Here is an 18123-nt window from a genome sequence, read left to right as displayed (position 1 = left end):
GATCGCACAGCAATGTGTCCAGGCAGGTTTTGAACGTCTGAAAAGGGGAGACTCCACAACCTCTCTGGGCAGCCTGTTCCAGTGCTCTGGCACCCTCAAGGTAAAGAAGTTTTTCTTCATATTCAGATGGAACATCCTATGCTTCAGTCTGTGCCCATTGCCCCTCATCCTATTGCTGGGCACCACTGAAAAAGGGTTTGGTCCCACCCTCTTGACACCCACCCTGGAGATATTTATAAACATTGATAAGATCCCCTCTCAGCCTTCTCCAGGCTGAACAGACCCAGTTCTCTCAGTCTCTCCTCATAAGAAAGATGCTCCAGACAGATGCTCCGATTTCCATTGGCAGGAGACAGCAGGAGCTGCAGCGCTTCAGTGCCCAGACTGAGACCTCAGGGAAGACACAGCAAAGTGTTTGGCCACAGTGAGGGAGGATGCAGATGGGCTGCAGCCCCTGGATGGGAAAACAAGAGCCAGACAAATACCCGCTGCACTACAGGACACATTTAATGACACAAGAGCTGGTTGCGAGTGCCACTGCCAGCACACTGCAACAGCCACAGCCTCCTGCAGGCTGTGAGGCCCTGAGAACCGTTCCTGCTTTCAGCAGCATGCCTCTCAAGCCTTTCCCCTTGGCACAGGCCCTTGTCTTGGTCACGGGCAGGGAGGGCGACAGAGGTGTTTGCTGGCCTCTCAAGGCAGCGCCCCGTGTTTCCGTCCCACCTCAGTGAAGGCTTCCACGCAGCGGTCGATGTCCTCATCGCTGTGCACAGCCGAGATCTGGACGCGGATGCGGGCCTTTCCCTTGGGGACCACGGGGTAGCTGAAGCCAATGACATAAATACCTGGAAAGGAAATGCAGGGAGCTCGCTGGGAGGGAGGCTGAGGTGGTACTGGGTGACAAAAGAGCTTTTGGATCCCCCTTCCCCTCTCAATAAACATTTCCAGGCTTCAGGGTTTTCAAGTGGCATCTGCTCCCAAGCATGGAAATGAGGGTTAGGGCCAGTGACAGGGATGGAGTCCAGCACTGCAGGATGACAGGGCTAATGTAACCTTTCCCCCCAAGAAAGAGAAAGGAGGCGAAGCCAGCAACATCTGGGGAAGACCAGGAAGATATCTGCAGCCGGAGGGTACAGGAATATCAGATTTCATGCGGGAACATCCTCTGGAGGAGGGCTGGTGGCGGCTGACCCTTGCCTCAGGTGATGTGTCTGCATTCAGAGCTCCCTCCCTGGTTCACCTCTGTTCAGCATGTCCTCAGCCATCACTGTGGCCAGCCGAGCGTCCCCCAGCATGACAGGACAGATGGGGTGGTCTTTCCCTGAGATGGTGAAGCCGGCTGCCGTCATCTTGCTTCTGAACCTGGCAAGGAGAAGGAGAGGATGAATAAAACCTCTTCACCCCTGTGCTTGGGTGCCTTGCTCTCCCCTGGGAGCCCGTGCATCTCCTGTGCATGGAAGGGATCTCTCTTTTTGCAGTGACCTTTTGTCACTTCCCAAGCAATGCCAGGGTGACTGCAGCTGCTTGAGGGGCAGGAGCCGCATCCCAGCGCACAGAACATCCAGCTGTGACACATCTGCCCACATATCTGTCTGACCCATGCAGGCACATCCTGTGGTTTCCCCTGAACGACCCCCTGGCCGTGACCTGCAAATCACCTTCGTGGCTGTCACCACAGGGGTAAATAAACAAACACACATGGACAACTCACTCCTAACGAACCTCTGCCCCTGCTCCCACCCCAATCTGGCCCCCTCACCGTTGGGTCTTGGCAGCCATGGACTGTGCAATGGCATTGCTGTCCATAAGGAGGTCCAGGGCCTTGGACGCACAGCCCACCACGGCGGGGGGCAGGCTGTTGGAGAAGAGGTACGGCCGGGAGCGCTGGCGGAGGAATTCGATGAGGGGTTTGGGGCCAGTTGTGTACCCGCCTGCAGATGGAGGACACGGAAATGGACAAGGCACCCCCAGGCCCCCTGATAAACCAAACCTGTCACCTACAGCAGGAATTTCAGTACAAACGAGGCCTAAAAATCACAGCTGATGCCTTTTACCAAGAGTTTCCACCTTGACCCCAAAGGCAAATGCTTAGGGAAGATGACAGCAGAAGGAGTATATGGCAGGACCTCCCTTGGCCCTCCAGCAGGGTCCCAAACTGAGCCTCATGCCACCAGCAGAAAAGAACAATATGCATTTTTTGCTCTGTCATTAGACAGAGGAAGGAAACATCAAAGCAATCCTGTGGAGCTCTTTAGAGTATGGAGGTCCTTCAATAGGGAAATGCCTTCACCTGCAGCTCCTCCAAGAGCTTTTCCCAGGGTGGAGTTGATGATGGTGACTTTGTCCATCACTCCCAGGAGCTCATCAGTACCCCTGTTAGGAAAAGAAATGTCACATTAATGGCGGTGCCAGCACACACCAGGGAAGCTGCTCTACACCTGATGCCTCAAGAGAAACAAAGCACCACCAGCCAGGTCTTTGGTGTCCCCCCTTCTGGTAAAGAAAGAACCATCCCCCATGCCAGTTCAACCCAACTGTTGGCCTTGCCTTCTGCTACAGAAAGGCTAAGCTGGGATCTCCTGAGAAAAGATCATGGGTTCTTCATCTCTTTCAGATGGGAGAGCGCTCAAACAGAGCATGAGCTGTCAATGTAGGTCTCGCACATGCCTCTGACATGCCACACCATTAGCATACACCAGGGAAAAATAGTTGCCTGGCTGGAGTAGCTGGTGTACCTTGAGGTGGGCTGTGCACATCACTGACGTGCTGCCCTAAATGCACACAGGCCTAAAGCACCCATCTCAAGGTTTACACTAGTGGAACCAACCAGCCATGGCAAATGTGCTCTGCAGCTCCATGTCCTCCAGCCCAAAAAGGCAAGAGGGGGCACGGCCACCCAGCTGTTTGCTCTGTTGGAACACAGTGTTGTAGACAACAGCACCAGCTTCATACTGAAACGAGCACAACTCATGAAGCGCAATGGTAACTGTTCTCTCTTCCTCAAGCCGTTGTGCACTTACACACCTCAGTGCAGTCAGTTGTTTTTGCAACTGGTGGGACCAGAGCCCACCGGGAACAGAGCGACAAGGTCTACCTCAACCCACAGGATGGCTACCATGCCCCAAGGAAGGAAGATTACAAGACAAACAGACCATGCTATGATTTCTGCCTTAGGAAGACTTAAATTTGAGAAAGCTCAGTACAACTACAGGGTCTGGAATATATTAAAGCCCAGCATGACCACCTCTCTTGTTAGTGATGAAGTGCCACCAGGAGTGGCATCTCTTCTCTTACAAGATGCCTCTTGTGCCATCATTTTGATCCAGGAGGAAACATTTGCCATGGTGAGAAAACAAGGCAAGTTTTCTTGCTTAGTTCCCACTTCTCACCCATTTCACAGCATGATGTGGACTTGCCAGCTTCCCACATGAGATCTGCCTAGGGAGGAGAGAGCTGGAAGGGAGCTCTTCATAGAGCAACTTTTGGCTTTTTCAGACATGGCTTTCTCCTCTTGTCATCTCCTGCAATATCCTTCCATCTGAGAAGGGACCCATTGCTCATTCCTACAGGTGTTATCTGACACAGGTCTCTACCTTCCAATAGAGAGCAGCAAGGACAACACAACGGAGTGCCTGGTGCTCACGTGCCTGAACAACACAAGCATGTGAAGCATCTGTTCTCAGCAAACAACTGCAGCAAGGGCACTGGTTGTCACCTGGAGGATCTCCAGGGATGGAGGAAAAAGCTGTCCTGAAGGAATTAATCAAACTGCAAGCTAACTCCACAAAACCCCCAAGACCCAGGCATTTGAAAGTGATACCAGAGAGGAGAAGGATTTGGAAATCAGGAAGTCCAACTGCTTGCCAGGAGAGGTAGATGAGATGGTCACACCATCCCTTACACACAGAGAAGTGGCTGTCGTGTTGGGAGGGGTCACTGCAAGAGTATCGCACATAGATCCCCTCAGATACCTGAAAAGGATATATCACCAGGAGGGGAGGGCTGAGGCAAAGGTGGAGTGCAAAGCCTTCAAGAAATGGTGGCTCCAGGAGTCTCCACACAAAAACACATCAGTCATCACATCTCAGTCGTCGAGATCAGCTGATCGGAACCAGCTCGGCCGGAGCTGTCAGAGCGACCTCGAGGTACGGAAAAGCGTGGGGGTGGGTTTCGGTTTCGGGACCTGGAAGCCCCCGGCAGCCCTTGCGAGAGCGGCTGACGTGGCGTGGGCATTACCACAGTGGCGGCGATCACACCCCCACCCCTCGCCTTGAAAAAGCTTCAGGGAGGGCAGCGACGCGTCGCTGCCCACCAGGCGCTGGGAGAGGCAACCAGCTTGTGACGCGGGTGCCTCCGATAAAAAAGAAAGAAGGGTAATTGTGGTAGGCAATTCCCTTCTGAGAGGGACGGAGGGCCCGATATGCAGAGCTGACCCTCAGCATCGGGAAGTTTGTAGCCTACCTGGAGCTCGGATCAGGGACATCGCCAGGGCGCTCCCCAACCTGGTGCACCCCATGGACTACTACCCCCTACTGATCTTCCAGACAGATGGGGAGGAAGCGGCATCCCGTAGTCTGAGGGAAATGAAGAAAGACTTCAAGGCCTTGGGACGAATGGTGAAAGAGTCTGGGGCTCAAGTTATCTTCTCTTCCCTCTTTCCATTTTTGGGTGATGATGTGGGATGGAATAGAAAAATTAAGTCCATAAATGAGTGGCTTCGGGACTGGTGCTACAGGCAGGGCTTTGGGTTCTTTGATAACAGCTGGTTTTATAAGACACCGGTCCGGTCAGTGATATGTGGGAAAGGTTTATCCCACAGGGGTAAAAGGATGCTGGGACAGGAATTAGCAGGGCTCATTTGGAGGGCTTTAAACTAGATTTGAAGGGGATGGGGTTGTAGCTGGGCTTGCATCAGTGGGGCAGCATGCTGGAATCCATAAAGACCGGGAGGCCCCCCAGGCCCCTAGGGTGAAATCGGTGTACTCGGCTCGCTCCCTGAAGTGCCTGTACACCAATGCATGCAGCATGGGGAATAAGCAGGAGGAGTTAGAAACCTGCGTTCGGTCAGGAGATTGTGATCTGGTGGCGATCACAGAGACATGGTGGGACAGCTCACATGACTGGAATGTGGTCATGGGTGGCTGTGTCCTTTTCAGGAAAGACAGGCCAGCCAGGCGTGGTGGTGGAGTTGCTCTTCACGTGAGAGAGCAACTACAATGTATAGAGTATTGTCCAGGTGCAGTTGAGGAGTGAGTTGAGAGTCTGTGGGTGAGAATTAAGGGGCAGGCTGGCAGGGGTGACACTGTTGTGGGAGTCTATTACAGGCCACCAGATCAGAGTGAGGATGTTGATGAGGCCTTCTACGGGCAGCTGAGCGTGGCCTCACAGTCACAGGCTCTGGTTGTTATGGGGGATTTTAACTACCCTGATGTTTGCTGGAAGGACTACTCAGCCAGCCAGCCTCAGTCTAGGAGGTTCCTCCAGTGCATTGACGATAACTTTCTGATGCAAATGGTGGAGGAGCCGACTAGGAGAGGTGCGCTGCTGGATCTCGTCCTCGCTAACAAGGAGGGTCTGGTTGAAGCAGTAAAGGTGGGGGGCTGCCTTGGTTGCAGCGACCATGGAATGGTGGAGTTCAGAATCTCCTGTGGTGGGAGCAGAATACCGAGCAGAATTGCAACCCTGGACTTCAGCAGGGCCGACTTTGGCCTTTTCAAACAATTGCTGGAGGAAATCCCATGGGCAAGGCTGCTTGAAGGTAAAGGGGCCCAAGATAGTTGGTTAACATTCAGGGACTGCTTCTACCAAGCTCAAGATCAGTGCATCCCGACACGCAGGAAGTCAAGGAGGGGAGCCAGGAGACCTGCGTGGTTAAACAGGGAACTGCTGGGCAAACTCAAGTGGAAGAGGAGGGTTTACAAATCATGGAAGGAGGGGCTGGCCACTTGGGAAGAATATAAGGCTGTTGTCAGAGGAGGTAGGGAGGCAACTAGGAAAGCTAAGGCCTCCTTAGAGTTAAACCTGGCGAGAGGGGTCAAGGACAACAGAAAGAGCTTCTTCAAATACATGGCAGATAAAACTAACACCAGAGGCAATGTAGGCCCACTGATGAATGGGGTGGGTGCCCTGGTGACAGAAGATACAGAGAAGGCAGAATTACTGAATGCCGCCTTTGCCTCTGTCTACTCTGCTGGAGGCTGTCCTGAGGAGCCCCGTACCCCTGAGGCCCCAGAGGAAGGCAGGGCAATGGAGGAGTCTGCCTCAGTTGATGAAGACTGGGTTAGGGACCAGTTAAGCAATCTGGACATCCATAAATCCATGGGTCCAGATGGGATGCACCCGCGGGTGCTGAGGGAGCTGGCTGAAGTCATTGCTGGACCACTCTCCATCATCTTTGCCAAGTCTTGGGAAACGGGAGAGGTGCCTGAGGACTGGAGGAAAGCAAATGTCACTCTGGTCTTCAAAAAGGGCAAGGAGGACCCGGGCAACTATAGACCGGTCAGCCTCACCTCCATCCCTGGGAAAGTGATGGAACACCTTATCCTTGGTGCCATCTTAAGACATATCAAGGATAAGAGGGTCATCAGGGGCAGTCAACATGGCTTCACCAAGGGGAAGTCATGCTTGACCAACCTCATAGCCTTTTATGAAAACATAACAAGTGGATTGACAATGGCAGAGCAGTGGATGTGGTCTACCTTGACTTCAGCAAAGCATTTGACACCGTCTCCCACAGCATCTTCATGGCTAAACTGAAGAAGTGTGGACTGCACGATTGGGTGGTGAGGTGGACCACAAACTGGCTGAAGGAGAGAAGCCAGAGAGTCGTGGTCAATGGGGCAGAGTCTGGTTGGAGGCCTGTATCTAGTGGAGTGCCTCAAGGGTCAGTTCTGGGATCAGTACTATTCAATATATTCATCAATGACTTGGATGAGGGAATTGAGTGTACTATCAGCAACTTTCCTGATGACACTAAGCTGGGAGGAGTGGCTGACAGGCCAGAAGGCTGTGCTGCCATCCAGCGAGATCTGGACAGGCTGGAGAGTTGGGCGGGGAAAAATTTAATGAAATATAACAAGTGAAAATGTAGAGTCTTACATTTGGGCAGGAACAACCCCAGGTTCCAGTATAGGTTGGGGAATGACCTATTAGAGAGCAGTGTAGGGGAAAGGGACCTGGGGGTCCTAGTGGACAGCAGGATGACCACGAGCCAGCACTGTGCCCTTGTGGCCAAGAAGGCCAATGGCATCCTGGGGTGTATTAGAAGGGGGGTGGTTAGTAGGTCCAGAGAGGTTCTCCTCCCCCTCTACTCTGCCCTGGTGAGACCACATCTGGAATATTGTGTCCAGTTCTGGGCCCCTCAGTTCAAGAAGGACAGGGAACTGCTGGAGAGAGTCCAGCGCAGGGCCACAAAGATGCCGAAGGGAGTGGAGCATCTCCCTTATGAGGAAAGGCTGAGGGAGCTGGGGCTCTTTAGTTTGGAGAAGAGGAGACTGAGAGGTGACCTCATCAATGTTTATAAATATATAAAGGGTGGGTGTCACGAGGATGGAGCCAGGCTCTTCTTGGTGGCAACCAACAGTATGACAAGGGGTAATGGGTTCAAGCTGGAACACAAGAGGTTCCACTTAAATTTGAGAAGAAACTTCTTCTCAGTGAGGGTGACCGAACACTGGAACAGGCTGCCCAGGGAGGTTGTGGAGTCTCCTTCTCTGGAGACATTCAAAACCCACCTGGACGCCTTCCTGTGTAACCTCATCTGGGTGTTCCTGCTCCGGCGGGGGGATTGGACTAGATGATCTTTTGAGGTCCCTTCCAATCCCTAACATTCTGTGATTCTGTGATCGCAACCTTTGTCCCTGCTGGGGTTGCAGGGGGAGAAACAGGGGTGAAACAGCCCCTTACCGGCCATTAGGTCCCAGGAAGCCAGTGGCATGGCATTCATCAATGAAGACCAGGGCATCATACTTCTGGGCCAGCTGGCAGATCTCCCTCAGGGGTGCAATGTCACCATCCATGGAGAAGGCACCATCGGTGGCCACCAGCCGCAGATGATGTTTCTGTGGGAGGGAAAGCGGCATCCCCAGGGGTGAAGATGTCACTCTGAGGAGAAGAGCTGGCGAAGGAGACTGGGACGTAGTCCAACTCCTGTACGGAGTGGATATATCCAATGGAGGTGGGAGGGGGGTGCATTGCAAGCAGCTGCTTCCCCACCAGCTGCATGCCCATCCAGGTCTACCTGTGCCGATTGGCACAAGCAATGCTGATTACATGGGAAAAGGCAGAGCCCTCCCTTCGGGGCTGGTCACTGTGCTGGTAGCACAGCCAAGCAAGCAGCCTTGCGTTGGGGTGGGGGCAGATCTCCGTACCTGTGCATCCTGCAGCTTGGCCTCCAGGTCCTGCATGTCCATGTGCTTGTAGCGGTACTTGTTAGCCTTGCACAGGCGGATCCCGTCGATGATGGAGGCATGGTTCAGCTCATCCGACAGCACTGCATCCTCTGGGGTCAGCAGGGCCTGTCCACACCAAACAGAAAGGAACATCCTTTGCTCTGAGGCACCGCCTCACCAAAATCTTCTAGCCTCCCTTAATGTGGGGAACAAGGCGGTGCTCAATTCAGCTGCCGCACCTCTCCTAGCACTGCTAAACTTTCCAGTTTCCTTCCCAGCCACCTTATCCCTCAATTTCCTTAGGCCAGGCTCTTGCCTTGTGACTTCTGAACTCAAAACCTCCATCCTCTTCCTTAGCAAGCCAGGGGGATTGCCCCTTTCCCCTACCTACAATTCCAGGGGGAGGACAGACCTCCCAGGAAATGGAAGCCCTCTCTAAAAGCTGGAGCTGGCTCAAGAAGGGGGAGGTCAGGGCTGATTTAACAGCCTTGCGTAGCTCCCCCAGTTCAAGGGCATCAAGCCAGGGTTCTCCACCACCAGTCACTGCCATCTTCTCTACGGCACAGAGCTCACATCAGAGCCACTGGAAGACATAGCAGGCACATCACTGTCACCTCCCTCCTCCATGCACAACACAAGGAAAGCCCTACGAACCTCAAAGATACCAGTGTTGGCATCAAAGCAGCTGGCATAGAGAATGGCATCTTCCCGCTGGTGGAAACGCGCGATCTTCTCCTCCAGGTCCTTATGTATGCTCTGAAGAGAAGAGAGAAGCGAGTTGTCACTGATGAGGCAGTACAAGTTCTCGCTTGCCCACTGCTATTAGACGCTGACTGCAAGGGGAGGAAACAGCCAGGTTTTATCCAGAAAAGAGGAGGGTGTGTGTGCATGAGAAGCTTATTGCATTCAGAAAGTGTTGGCCTTAAAATGCGGTTATGGGTTTGGACACCAAAAGCCAGCAGGGAGACTCCAAGCTCCCCACCCATGGGGAGCAGCTCTGAGTTGTCTCTGCACTTAACCTGCCAGCGCTCTGAAAGGGCTCCAGTGGGGATAAATCAGGGTGGGTTTGACCAAGCCATTTCAAGTCAGGTTCGCTGTAATTTTGACCCTTAAGGGGGAGAAAAAGACATTTATTTTCTTGATTTGGAGGGGCATCTTGTTTCTTTGCTTTCTGAGGGGTTGTAATGGTTTAATTTGGCATCTTTCCAGATGTTTGGCCAGCAGGGACCCAGCAGGCTTTTGTCCTGCCTGGCCACATGTACCTTAGCACTGTGCACACATGTGAGCCTGAGCAGAACCCCTGAGAAAGGCTACCCTGGCACAGGGGATGCTGCCCTGGTGCCTGGTACCTGGGTACCGCAGATGAAGCGGACGGAGCTGAGCCCAGCGCCGAACTTCTCAAGGGCCTCCACGGCAGCACGGATCACCTCGGGGTGGCTGGAGAGCCCTAGGTAATTATTCGCACAGAAGTTGAGGATCCCTGCGGGAAAAGAGAGGGACACTCGGGCGTCGCACGGGGGAAAGAGACCGAGAGCCAACCCCCGCCGCCTCATACGTACCAGCCCCGCCGCTCGTCAAGCGGAGGTGGGGGCCTTGGCGGGAGGCGATGATGCGCTCGCTCTTCCAAGTACCGGCGCCTCGGATGTCCTCCAGTTCACTCTCCAGCCGCCGGCGGAGCCCAGCCACTGCCGCTCCCGAAGCAGCGCGGGGGCTCCCGGCCCCGCCGCCCCGCAGCAGCCGCACCGCCGCGCCGCGCCACATCCCGCTGCCCCGCCCCGCCCCGCCGGCCTGGGGGCGGGGCCCCGGCGGCCAATGGCCATTGGCCGCCGGGGCCCCGCCCCCAGGCCGGCGGGGCGGGGCGGAGCTGGAGGGGGCGTGGCGCTGCCATGGCTCCGCCCACCCGCCGGGTTCCCGCAGGCGGAGGCGTCTCAGGCGCTTTCTCCGGGAGGTGTGCAGGGCTCTTTTGGGGAGAGCCTCTATCCCGAGGGGCTTAGGCACCTCAAAAACAGGTGATTTGGTATCCCTGAAGTCTGAGGGATTCAGAGGGACCCCATACCAAGACATGGACCTGTTGGAGAGGGGCCAGAGGAGGCCACAAAGATGATCAGAGGGCTGGAACATCTCTCCTATGAGGACAGGCTGAGAGAGTTGGAGTTGTTCAGCCTGGAGAACAGAAGGCTCCAAGGAGACCTTATCGTGGCCTTTCAGTACTTAAAAGGGCCCTATGAGAAAGACGGGGACAGACTTTTTAGTAGGACCTGTTGCAACAGGACAAGGGGTCAAGGTTTTAAACTAAAGGAGGGGAGATTCAGGCTGGACATGAGGAAGAAATTTTTTATGATGATGGTGGTGAAACACTGGCACAGGTTGCCCAGAGACGTGGTAGATGCCCCATCCCTGGAGACATTCATGGCCAGGCTGGATGGGGCTCTGAACAACCTGATCTAGTTGAAGATGTCCCTGCTCATTGCAGGGGGTTGGACTAGATGAGCTTTGAAGGTCCCTTCCAACCCAAACTATTCTATGATTGTATGTGCTAGGGCCTGAAGGATTTTTGAGCAATGGACTGTCATGGACGTTGAGGATCAATGAGCCCAGGAGCATTAGGTGCCCTCACCTAAGGGATTTGGGATCCTCAGCACAGGTGACTTGCATCCTCACATCTAGGTGGTTTATGGGTGCCCACCATAGGGGATAATGAACCAAGGGTCTATAGGATTTGTGTGCATCCAGTTGAAGTGACCAAGAATCCTTTGGTGTGAGAGGTTGAGGACTTTATCAGCTGAAGGAGATGAGGTACCTGAGCCCAAGGAATTTGAGCACCTTTGGCTGAAGGGGTTTGGGACCCACAAGCCCACCAGTTTTAGAAAGAAAGAGCCCAGCTGGACCAGACATCTCCATCCCCGAGTAGAGCTGACAGGAGAATCCTGTGGCCAGAGCGGTTCAGACCCCTCCTGTCCAGGATGAATAGGCACCAGGCTCTTGAAAGGGGTTTAGGGTCTTCAGCCTGAGTGGTCTGGGAGCCTTTGGTCCAAGGGTCTCAGGAACAAGTATCCAAAGGGATTAGGTTCCTCCAGACCAAGGATTTCAGTACCCTGACCAAATTATTTAGGATTCTTGATGCCTAAAAGGCTCAGGCACCATCTGCCCAATTGATTTAGGACCATCAGGCCAACAGATCTGGGAGATACCATCCAGGAGGATGAAGACCCCAGGCCTACGAGGTTTAGGCACAGCAAGCCTCGACACTCACAGCCCCTGGGGTTTCAGAGCTCCTGGCCCAGGTGGCTGGGGATCCTGACATCCAAGGAGTTTAGATGTCTCCAGCTAAGGTGGATTAGGTACTTCCTGCCCAAGGCTCAGACCCTGCTGAGCAGTAGGGCCAGCCCGCAGGCTCCCTGCCAGCCCCAGCCCTCTGCACCGCCCAGCCCTGCCCGGAGAGGGGTGCTGGCAGGGGCCAAGCAGGCTTTGGAGCTGTGCCAGCCACTGCTGGGCACAAAGCCAGGGCCGTGAGGTGACAGCAGGGCTGCCCCCAGCAGTTCTGCCTCCCCTGCCCTGCCTGCCCCAGCCTGCCTGCAGAGTGGCCTGCTGCCATGCTTGGGTCCCTTCCTCCCCAGGGAGCGACGCTGCTCATCCCCCCTGAGATCAACCCCTTCCCATCTGCTGGATACCTCCAGCTCCTTGACAGCAAAGGTGGTCAGACCTGGCCCCGCTCCACCTTCTCCATCCCGACCCTGCCCCAGGAGTCCCCGCCACCACCCAGGCAGGCAGCCCCATCACCCGGCCGGCTGGGTGGTTATCTGGGGCACCAGCCAGACCTCACACCCAGCAGCCCAGCACACCTCGCCTCAGCCCTGTGGTGGGGAGCGAGGAGGAGGGAGCCCCTTGTCCTCCCGGGAAGACTGTGGTTCTCGCAGCCATATGTTCCCGCTTCCCCTCCGACACACGCAGAGTCTTTGCCTGGCCCCAGCGAACACACAACTCCCCAGGAGCTGGAGCAGGGTCAGGAACTGAAATCCTGTACAACCTCAACAAACACACAGAGACACCATCACTCCCAACACACAACAACCAGCCCAGCATTAATAAAAACAACACACACAATAAATTTCCGAGACAAAGAAATAAAAACCCAGACCAGTAACTCTTAAAAACTGGAACTCTCCAAACCAAAGATGTTCCTTTTTTCTTTCATTAACTGCCTTGTTTTAACTATTTTCAGACAGGAATAGATCAATTCTTTATAAAATGCAATAGAAAGGGGTAAAAGTAAAGGCAAAAGCTATTTACAGAAACCAATGGGGAGAGTACCGAAACGCCTCTAGACTTGTCACTTCTTCTTGGGTGATTTCCGGGCACTGGACTTGGCTTTGGGTTTCGATCGCTTTGCCTTCTTGGGCTTGGACGCCTTCAGCGACTTGGCCTTAACAGTCTTTGGCTTCTTGGCTTTCTTTGGGCTGGTCCTCGACTTCTTCCTGGCTTTCTTGGTGGTAGATCTGCGCTTCTTTGCTGGTGACTTGGCTTTCTTGGGCCTAGCTGCCCTCCGGGGTGATGTGGATCTCCTGGCCACCTTCTTCTTCTTCCTGGCCGGGGACTTCTTTGCCTTGATGGCCTTGGCCAGACGGAAAGAGCCAGAAGCGCCGACTCCTTTGGTCTGCTTGAGGATGCCGGCGGCGAGCAGGCGTCGGATGGCGAGCCTGATCTGGACGTCGGCGTGCTGGCCCACCTTGTAGTGGCTCTTCACGTACTTCTGGATGGACTGGCGGGAGGACCCGCCGCGGCTCTTGTCGGCCCGGATGGCTGCCGCGATCATGTCCGAATAGGTGGGGTGAGCCGCCGGCCGCCGCGCCGCCCTGGCCCGCTTGGGTTTGGCGGCCGGAGCCGGAGCTGGCAGTGGTATTGGGCTCTCCGTCATGGTCAGCGCTTCTTCACCCTGCGATGCCCCGTTATCCTCTCGCGGCGGGAAGCCTGGCCCGAGACCACCCCCTCTGGGCGGGGAGAGGCTGGGGAAAGGAGTGGTGGGTGCAACCGCTGCGGTCCCGGTGCTGCGCTCCCGGTGCTGCGCTCCCGGTGCTGCGCTCCCGCCGCTCCGCTGCCGCCGCCGCCTCTGCGGCCGCGCCCGCCGCGCACACCGTTTAAAGGCGCGGCGCGGACCGCGGGGAGGACTGCCCCGCGCGCGCCGCCCGCCCGCCCGCCGCCGGTGTCCCCGTGTGTCCCCCGCCACGCCCCGGCCCGACCCGCCGGGCTGGGACAGGGAGGGATGTCAGCGGACGAGGAGGGACACTGCGGGGCTCAACAGCCGGACACTGGAGGGACAGTGTGGGGACACTGGGTGGGGACGAGGAGGGACACAGAGGACGCTGGGTGGGCAGAAGGAGGGACACTGAGGAACAAGGAGGGATGCTGGGTGGGGGACAAGGAGGGATGCAGGGAACACTGGGTGGGGACAAGGAGAGACACTGAGGGACAAGGTCAAGCACTTGGGAGCACACTGTATGGGGACACCAGGGGACAAGGAAGAGCATTTGGGGGGACACTGGGTAGGGACAAAGAAGAACACTGGAGTGACAACAGCAGGACAAGGAGGAGCACTTGGGGAGACACTGCGTGAGGACAAGAAGGGACACTGAGAGACAAGGAGGGACACTGAAGGACAAGGAGGGACACTGGGGGGACGCTGTGTGTGGGACAAGGAGGGACACTAGGGGACAAGGAAGAGAATTTGGAGGGACACTGGGTAGGGACAAAGAAGGACATTGGGGGGACAACAGCAGGACAAGGAGGAGCACTTGGGGAGACACTGGGTGGGTAGGAGAGGCACCGGTGGACATAGTGGAGACAAGGAGGGGCACCTGGGTCAGGGCAAGGATGAACGCTGGAAGGGGTACATGGGGGGACACTGGGGAGCACTTGGGAACACTGGGAAGACAGGGAGGGACATGGCCAGGACACTCAGAGCAACATCAAGACACGTGGAGGGCCACTTAACAGAGACACTAGGGGTCAGGGAAGGATATTTTTGCGGGACACAAGGACCAACACAGAGAGAAACATCAGAGGAAAAGCAAGGACACTGAGGAGGACTTTGAGGGAAAAGGAGGGACACTGGAGGAGACGCCAAGGGGGACATCACGGAGGAAAGTGGGAGCACTGGGATCAAAACTGTCTCAGCAGCAGCACCCCACAGCCGAATGCCTCTGCCTCCCCTGCCCTTTGCTGCCCACCAGGGGCTTTGGGGACATCAGGTTCAGTCCTTGTGTGTGCGTGGCAGGGGGTCACAAGTAACAGGCTGTCCCCTTTTTGGGGACACACACAACTCTTTGCAAGGGGACGGAGCAGGGACACCTAACAGTGACAACCAGCCCTCCTTTGCCAGATGGGTAAGTGGTCGGCTGTTCCTGGGAGATTAAACGTAGTCACTATCATCGTCTTGCCCGTAGGATTTAAATTATGGTTTCCCGCTTATTTCTTAAAAACACGCGGGCTCAGCCACCTGGTGCCCGCCAACACGCCGTGTGGCGCTCGGAGGTGAACCCTGGCACCTCCAAACGCGCTGGTGCTTCAGCAGGATGTTAAAATACACAGATGGCACCTTCCTGTACCCTCCATGCACTTGAGGTGTGCAGGGGCACGAAAACCACTGGTCAGGGACACACAGAAGTATATGTAAAAATAGATATAGAGATATAAATAAAAATAAACATAGAAATAATAGAAGAAATAGGAAAATAATAGAAATAGAAATAATAGAAAGAAATAGAAATAGACATAGACATAGACATAGACATAGAAATAGAAATAGAAATAGAAATAGAAATAGAAATAGAAATAGAAATAGAAATAGAAATAATAGAAGTATTTGATGTCTCCTCCCCAACAGTCACACACATACTACATGAGGGTGCAGCCCTAGGGGGAGGCACTTGGCCCCCTCGTGCTTTCCCAGTAGCAGCAGAAGCACATCCCACCATGGGCATCCCTTTGTGCCTCCCTCCCCGGTGCCACTCTTTCAGGTGCCCCACTTCATTTGGGGAGCAGGAAAGGTTCACAGCACCTGCAAACCACTTTACTTTATTAAGAGCTAAGAGATCCTAATTACAGAGCAGAATAACAACCTTCCCACCTCCCTGGAGGTCTTTTTTTGCTTAAGACCTACTGAATACATCACTTTCCATCCCATACGGAGCCCGCAGGTGGAGAGCGCTGGTGGCCTCTGTACAACGCTTTGGCAGGCCGAAGGAACTCTCATTTTTCCTAGCCGGGAATAAACCGCTGTCGCTGGCTGCCTGCACGTAGACAAGCCGGGCAAGGCAGATAAGGCACCATCTGCTTTTATTTGTGTCCAAGTTTGTAACTGTCAGAAGCGGCTCGCCAGTACAGCAGCTATGAGGGTGGATGTGGAACGGGGTGTAAGCAGCATCCCCAAGCCTCTGGGGCTGGCACAGCGCCACGGGCTGACCACAGAGCCTCCAGCCTTAAAAACCATTATCAGGGCAGCACAATGGCTGGGGTGGCAGGGAGGGAGGGAGGCAGAGGGCAGGAGCTTTACCTGACTTTAGTCAGCTGAAAATTAGGAGTCTAATATCAGCTCCTGCAGCCAACCAGGGCTGCTCAGCCTCCTCTGGCAGGTGCTGCTGCCAACGGGCAAACACCCTTTCCCCAGTATGTGGGGGTTTCAACCCTTTCATCTGGACTAGCTCCTTAATTTTTAGCCAGTCAAAATGGGAGGAAGACCCTGTGGCCCCGAGTGACTTGGTGGAGGGGAGGTGTACAGGTGATCACAGCTCATCAGGATGCTGCTGGCCTTGGACATGGAGGCGATCCCCGTCAAGGTAACCCCTTGATATTGGAAAGCACCCTGTGAACCCTGTACTGTTATACCATTGCACCCTTAGCACACACTGGCCAGGATCGAGATAGGTCTTCCAGTCCCTGTTGGGATTTTGGAGCTGGAGGCAGGATGCAGATGCTGCAGAGCAATGCAAGCCCCGCTGCCTGTAGGAAGTGGGGTGCAGCACTGCCAGCACCCCACTGCAGACAGCATGGGTGGGCTCATCCAGAAGGAAGAATTATTCCCATGGACCACTCAGTATCCCGTGCCAGGCTTGGGCTTTTGTCTGTGTCTTTGGCCACAGAACCTTCCACCACGACCAGGGTGGGGAGGGTTACTCCATGCACCTCCTGTTCTCCTCGAGGAGAGCTACCCAACTGCTCCAAGCCTCCTGTGCCTCCCCTTTCTGGTATTAGGTGGCAGAGATTGGGAAATACTGCTTCTCCTGTGAATGCCAGAGGACAGACCCTGGCAGAGGAATCCTCTCAGTAATCCCATTTACCTTCCCATTCCTCCCTGTGCTGTGTTCAGCCAGACCTTGAGGAGATTTATGCACTTCTAGCTGCAGATTTCATCTTCAATGGTTAAACCATGTCCATTGTGGATGTGCTATGGATCTGCCAGGTAACAGCCCCTGCCTCGTAGGGACAGGACGGCTGGTCATTGGCACCCGAGTGCACCAGGGCACTTCTGGCAACTAATTCTAGCGACAACCTTTTATTTTATCTGGGTTTCATTTTCAAAGAGTCTCAAAATCCGCAGAAGTGAGACTTGGCCTTGCCGGCACTCAGATCCAAGTGCTTTGGTACTTTGTCAGTGGCAAAACAGAGAAATTAGCTGATTTTCCAGCCCTGCTCATCAGAGAGTCAGCCCAACATGAAGCCACTAAGCCTGGCCACCGCTAATGACAGAGTGGGCTTTAATGATGCCTATAAATGACAAAGGGGTACTGCCTCCTGCTGCTGGACTGATTACCACCATTTTTAAAAAATTACAAGCTGTTTTTTAAGGGCAGGCTCCTTAAGTGAGCTAGGATGCTGGCTTTCATGCACCCAGGGTGCTGTATGGCTGTAGTTTTTCCCCGTGCTCAAGGCTGTTTCTCACATCCACAACCCATCTGCGAGCGAGGGGATGGGGTACAGGTGTCACTTTGGGATGCTTTTTGGGCTCTGCAAGGTGCAGCAGAGAGCCGGCCTCCCTCCGGCCATCACTCCTGTCACCCATGGACATTTCAGTCACCTCGTCTCCCAACCTCACCCCCCACCCAGCTCTCCTGCACCCAGGAGATAGTGATGCAGAGACGATGGGGCGACCGTATCGCCCTGCCACAGGCAAGACAGGGGCTGCCTGATTAACACCACGCCAGTTTGGGAGGCAGCAGTCCCCCGTCACCCTGGGATGACGGGACACTCCTACCCAGCCAGTGGCTGATCTGTAGCCACAGAGCCCTGAGGACGGGTGGCTTGGCCACATGTCGGGCACCCGCACATTTCGCCTGTGCTCATGTGACGTGTTTATCGGTGTCGGCAGCTCCCAGTCAGGAAGGTGGAAAAAAAACCCAAACCAACAAAAACACACCATGCCAACAAACCAACCCAAACAAACACAAGATACAGAACCCAGGCTGAGAGAGATGGAGTTGTCCAGCCTGGAGAACAGAAGGCTCCAGAGAGACCCTGTTGCAGCCTTTCAGTACTTAAAAGGGGCCTATAAGAAAGATAGGGACAGACTTTTTAGCAGGGCCTGTTGCAACAGGACAAGGGGTAATGGTTTTGAACTAAAGGAGGGAAAATTCAGGCTGGACGTGAGGAAGAAATTTTTTACAATGAGGGTGGTGAAACACTGGCACAGGTTGCCCAGAGAGGTGGTAGATGCCCCATCCCTGGAGACATTCACAGCCAG

General features: G+C 54.7%; 2 protein-coding genes across 3 annotated transcripts; both read right to left on the bottom strand.

Annotated features, from left to right (window-relative positions):
• Positions 1 to 489: 489 nt before the first annotated feature.
• On the bottom strand, positions 490 to 10186 carry GCAT (glycine C-acetyltransferase). Of its 2 annotated transcripts, none has more exons than XM_065644197.1 (9): positions 9950 to 10186; positions 9740 to 9870; positions 9045 to 9146; positions 8370 to 8516; positions 7906 to 8060; positions 2291 to 2373; positions 1760 to 1931; positions 1241 to 1362; positions 490 to 845 (listed from the first exon to the last, which is right to left on the bottom strand). In XM_065644197.1, exons 1-9 carry the CDS (start codon positions 10149 to 10151, stop codon positions 694 to 696), a joined length of 1266 nt encoding a protein of 421 aa, XP_065500269.1. In that variant the 5' UTR covers positions 10152 to 10186; the 3' UTR covers positions 490 to 693. The 2 variants fall into 2 exon arrangements, with proteins under 2 accessions (XP_065500269.1, XP_065500277.1); XM_065644205.1 differs by having other exon boundaries at positions 759 to 845; positions 1198 to 1362.
• Positions 10187 to 12558: 2372 nt separating this feature from the next.
• Positions 12559 to 13490, bottom strand: LOC136000836 (histone H5). Its single transcript, XM_065654836.1, has one exon. It carries the CDS (start codon positions 13303 to 13305, stop codon positions 12721 to 12723), a length of 585 nt encoding a protein of 194 aa, XP_065510908.1. The 5' UTR covers positions 13306 to 13490; the 3' UTR covers positions 12559 to 12720.
• Positions 13491 to 18123: the final 4633 nt, after the last annotated feature.

Source organism: Caloenas nicobarica, chromosome 1, assembly GCF_036013445.1.
Source record: "Caloenas nicobarica isolate bCalNic1 chromosome 1, bCalNic1.hap1, whole genome shotgun sequence".
Lineage (NCBI taxonomy): Eukaryota > Metazoa > Chordata > Aves > Columbiformes > Columbidae > Caloenas > Caloenas nicobarica.
This window is presented reverse-complemented; position numbering and strand designations above follow the sequence as displayed.

What these genes read in the sequence shown, in the direction of transcription:
- GCAT (XM_065644197.1), bottom strand. Translation starts at nt 10,151, where the DNA reads ATGTGGCGCGGCGCGGCGGTGCGGCTGCTGCGGGGCGGCGGGGCCGGG. An exon ending in CCAACACTGGTATCTTTGAG is followed by an intron (nt 8,517 to 9,044) that starts GTTCGTAGGGCT and finishes TGGTGTGGACAG; the next exon opens with GCCCTGCTGACCCCAGAGGA. An exon ending in ATGGCTGCCAAGACCCAACG is followed by an intron (nt 1,363 to 1,759) that starts GTGAGGGGGCCA and finishes TCTCCTTGCCAG; the next exon opens with GTTCAGAAGCAAGATGACGG.
- LOC136000836 (XM_065654836.1), bottom strand. Translation starts at nt 13,305, where the DNA reads ATGACGGAGAGCCCAATACCACTGCCAGCTCCGGCTCCGGCCGCCAAA.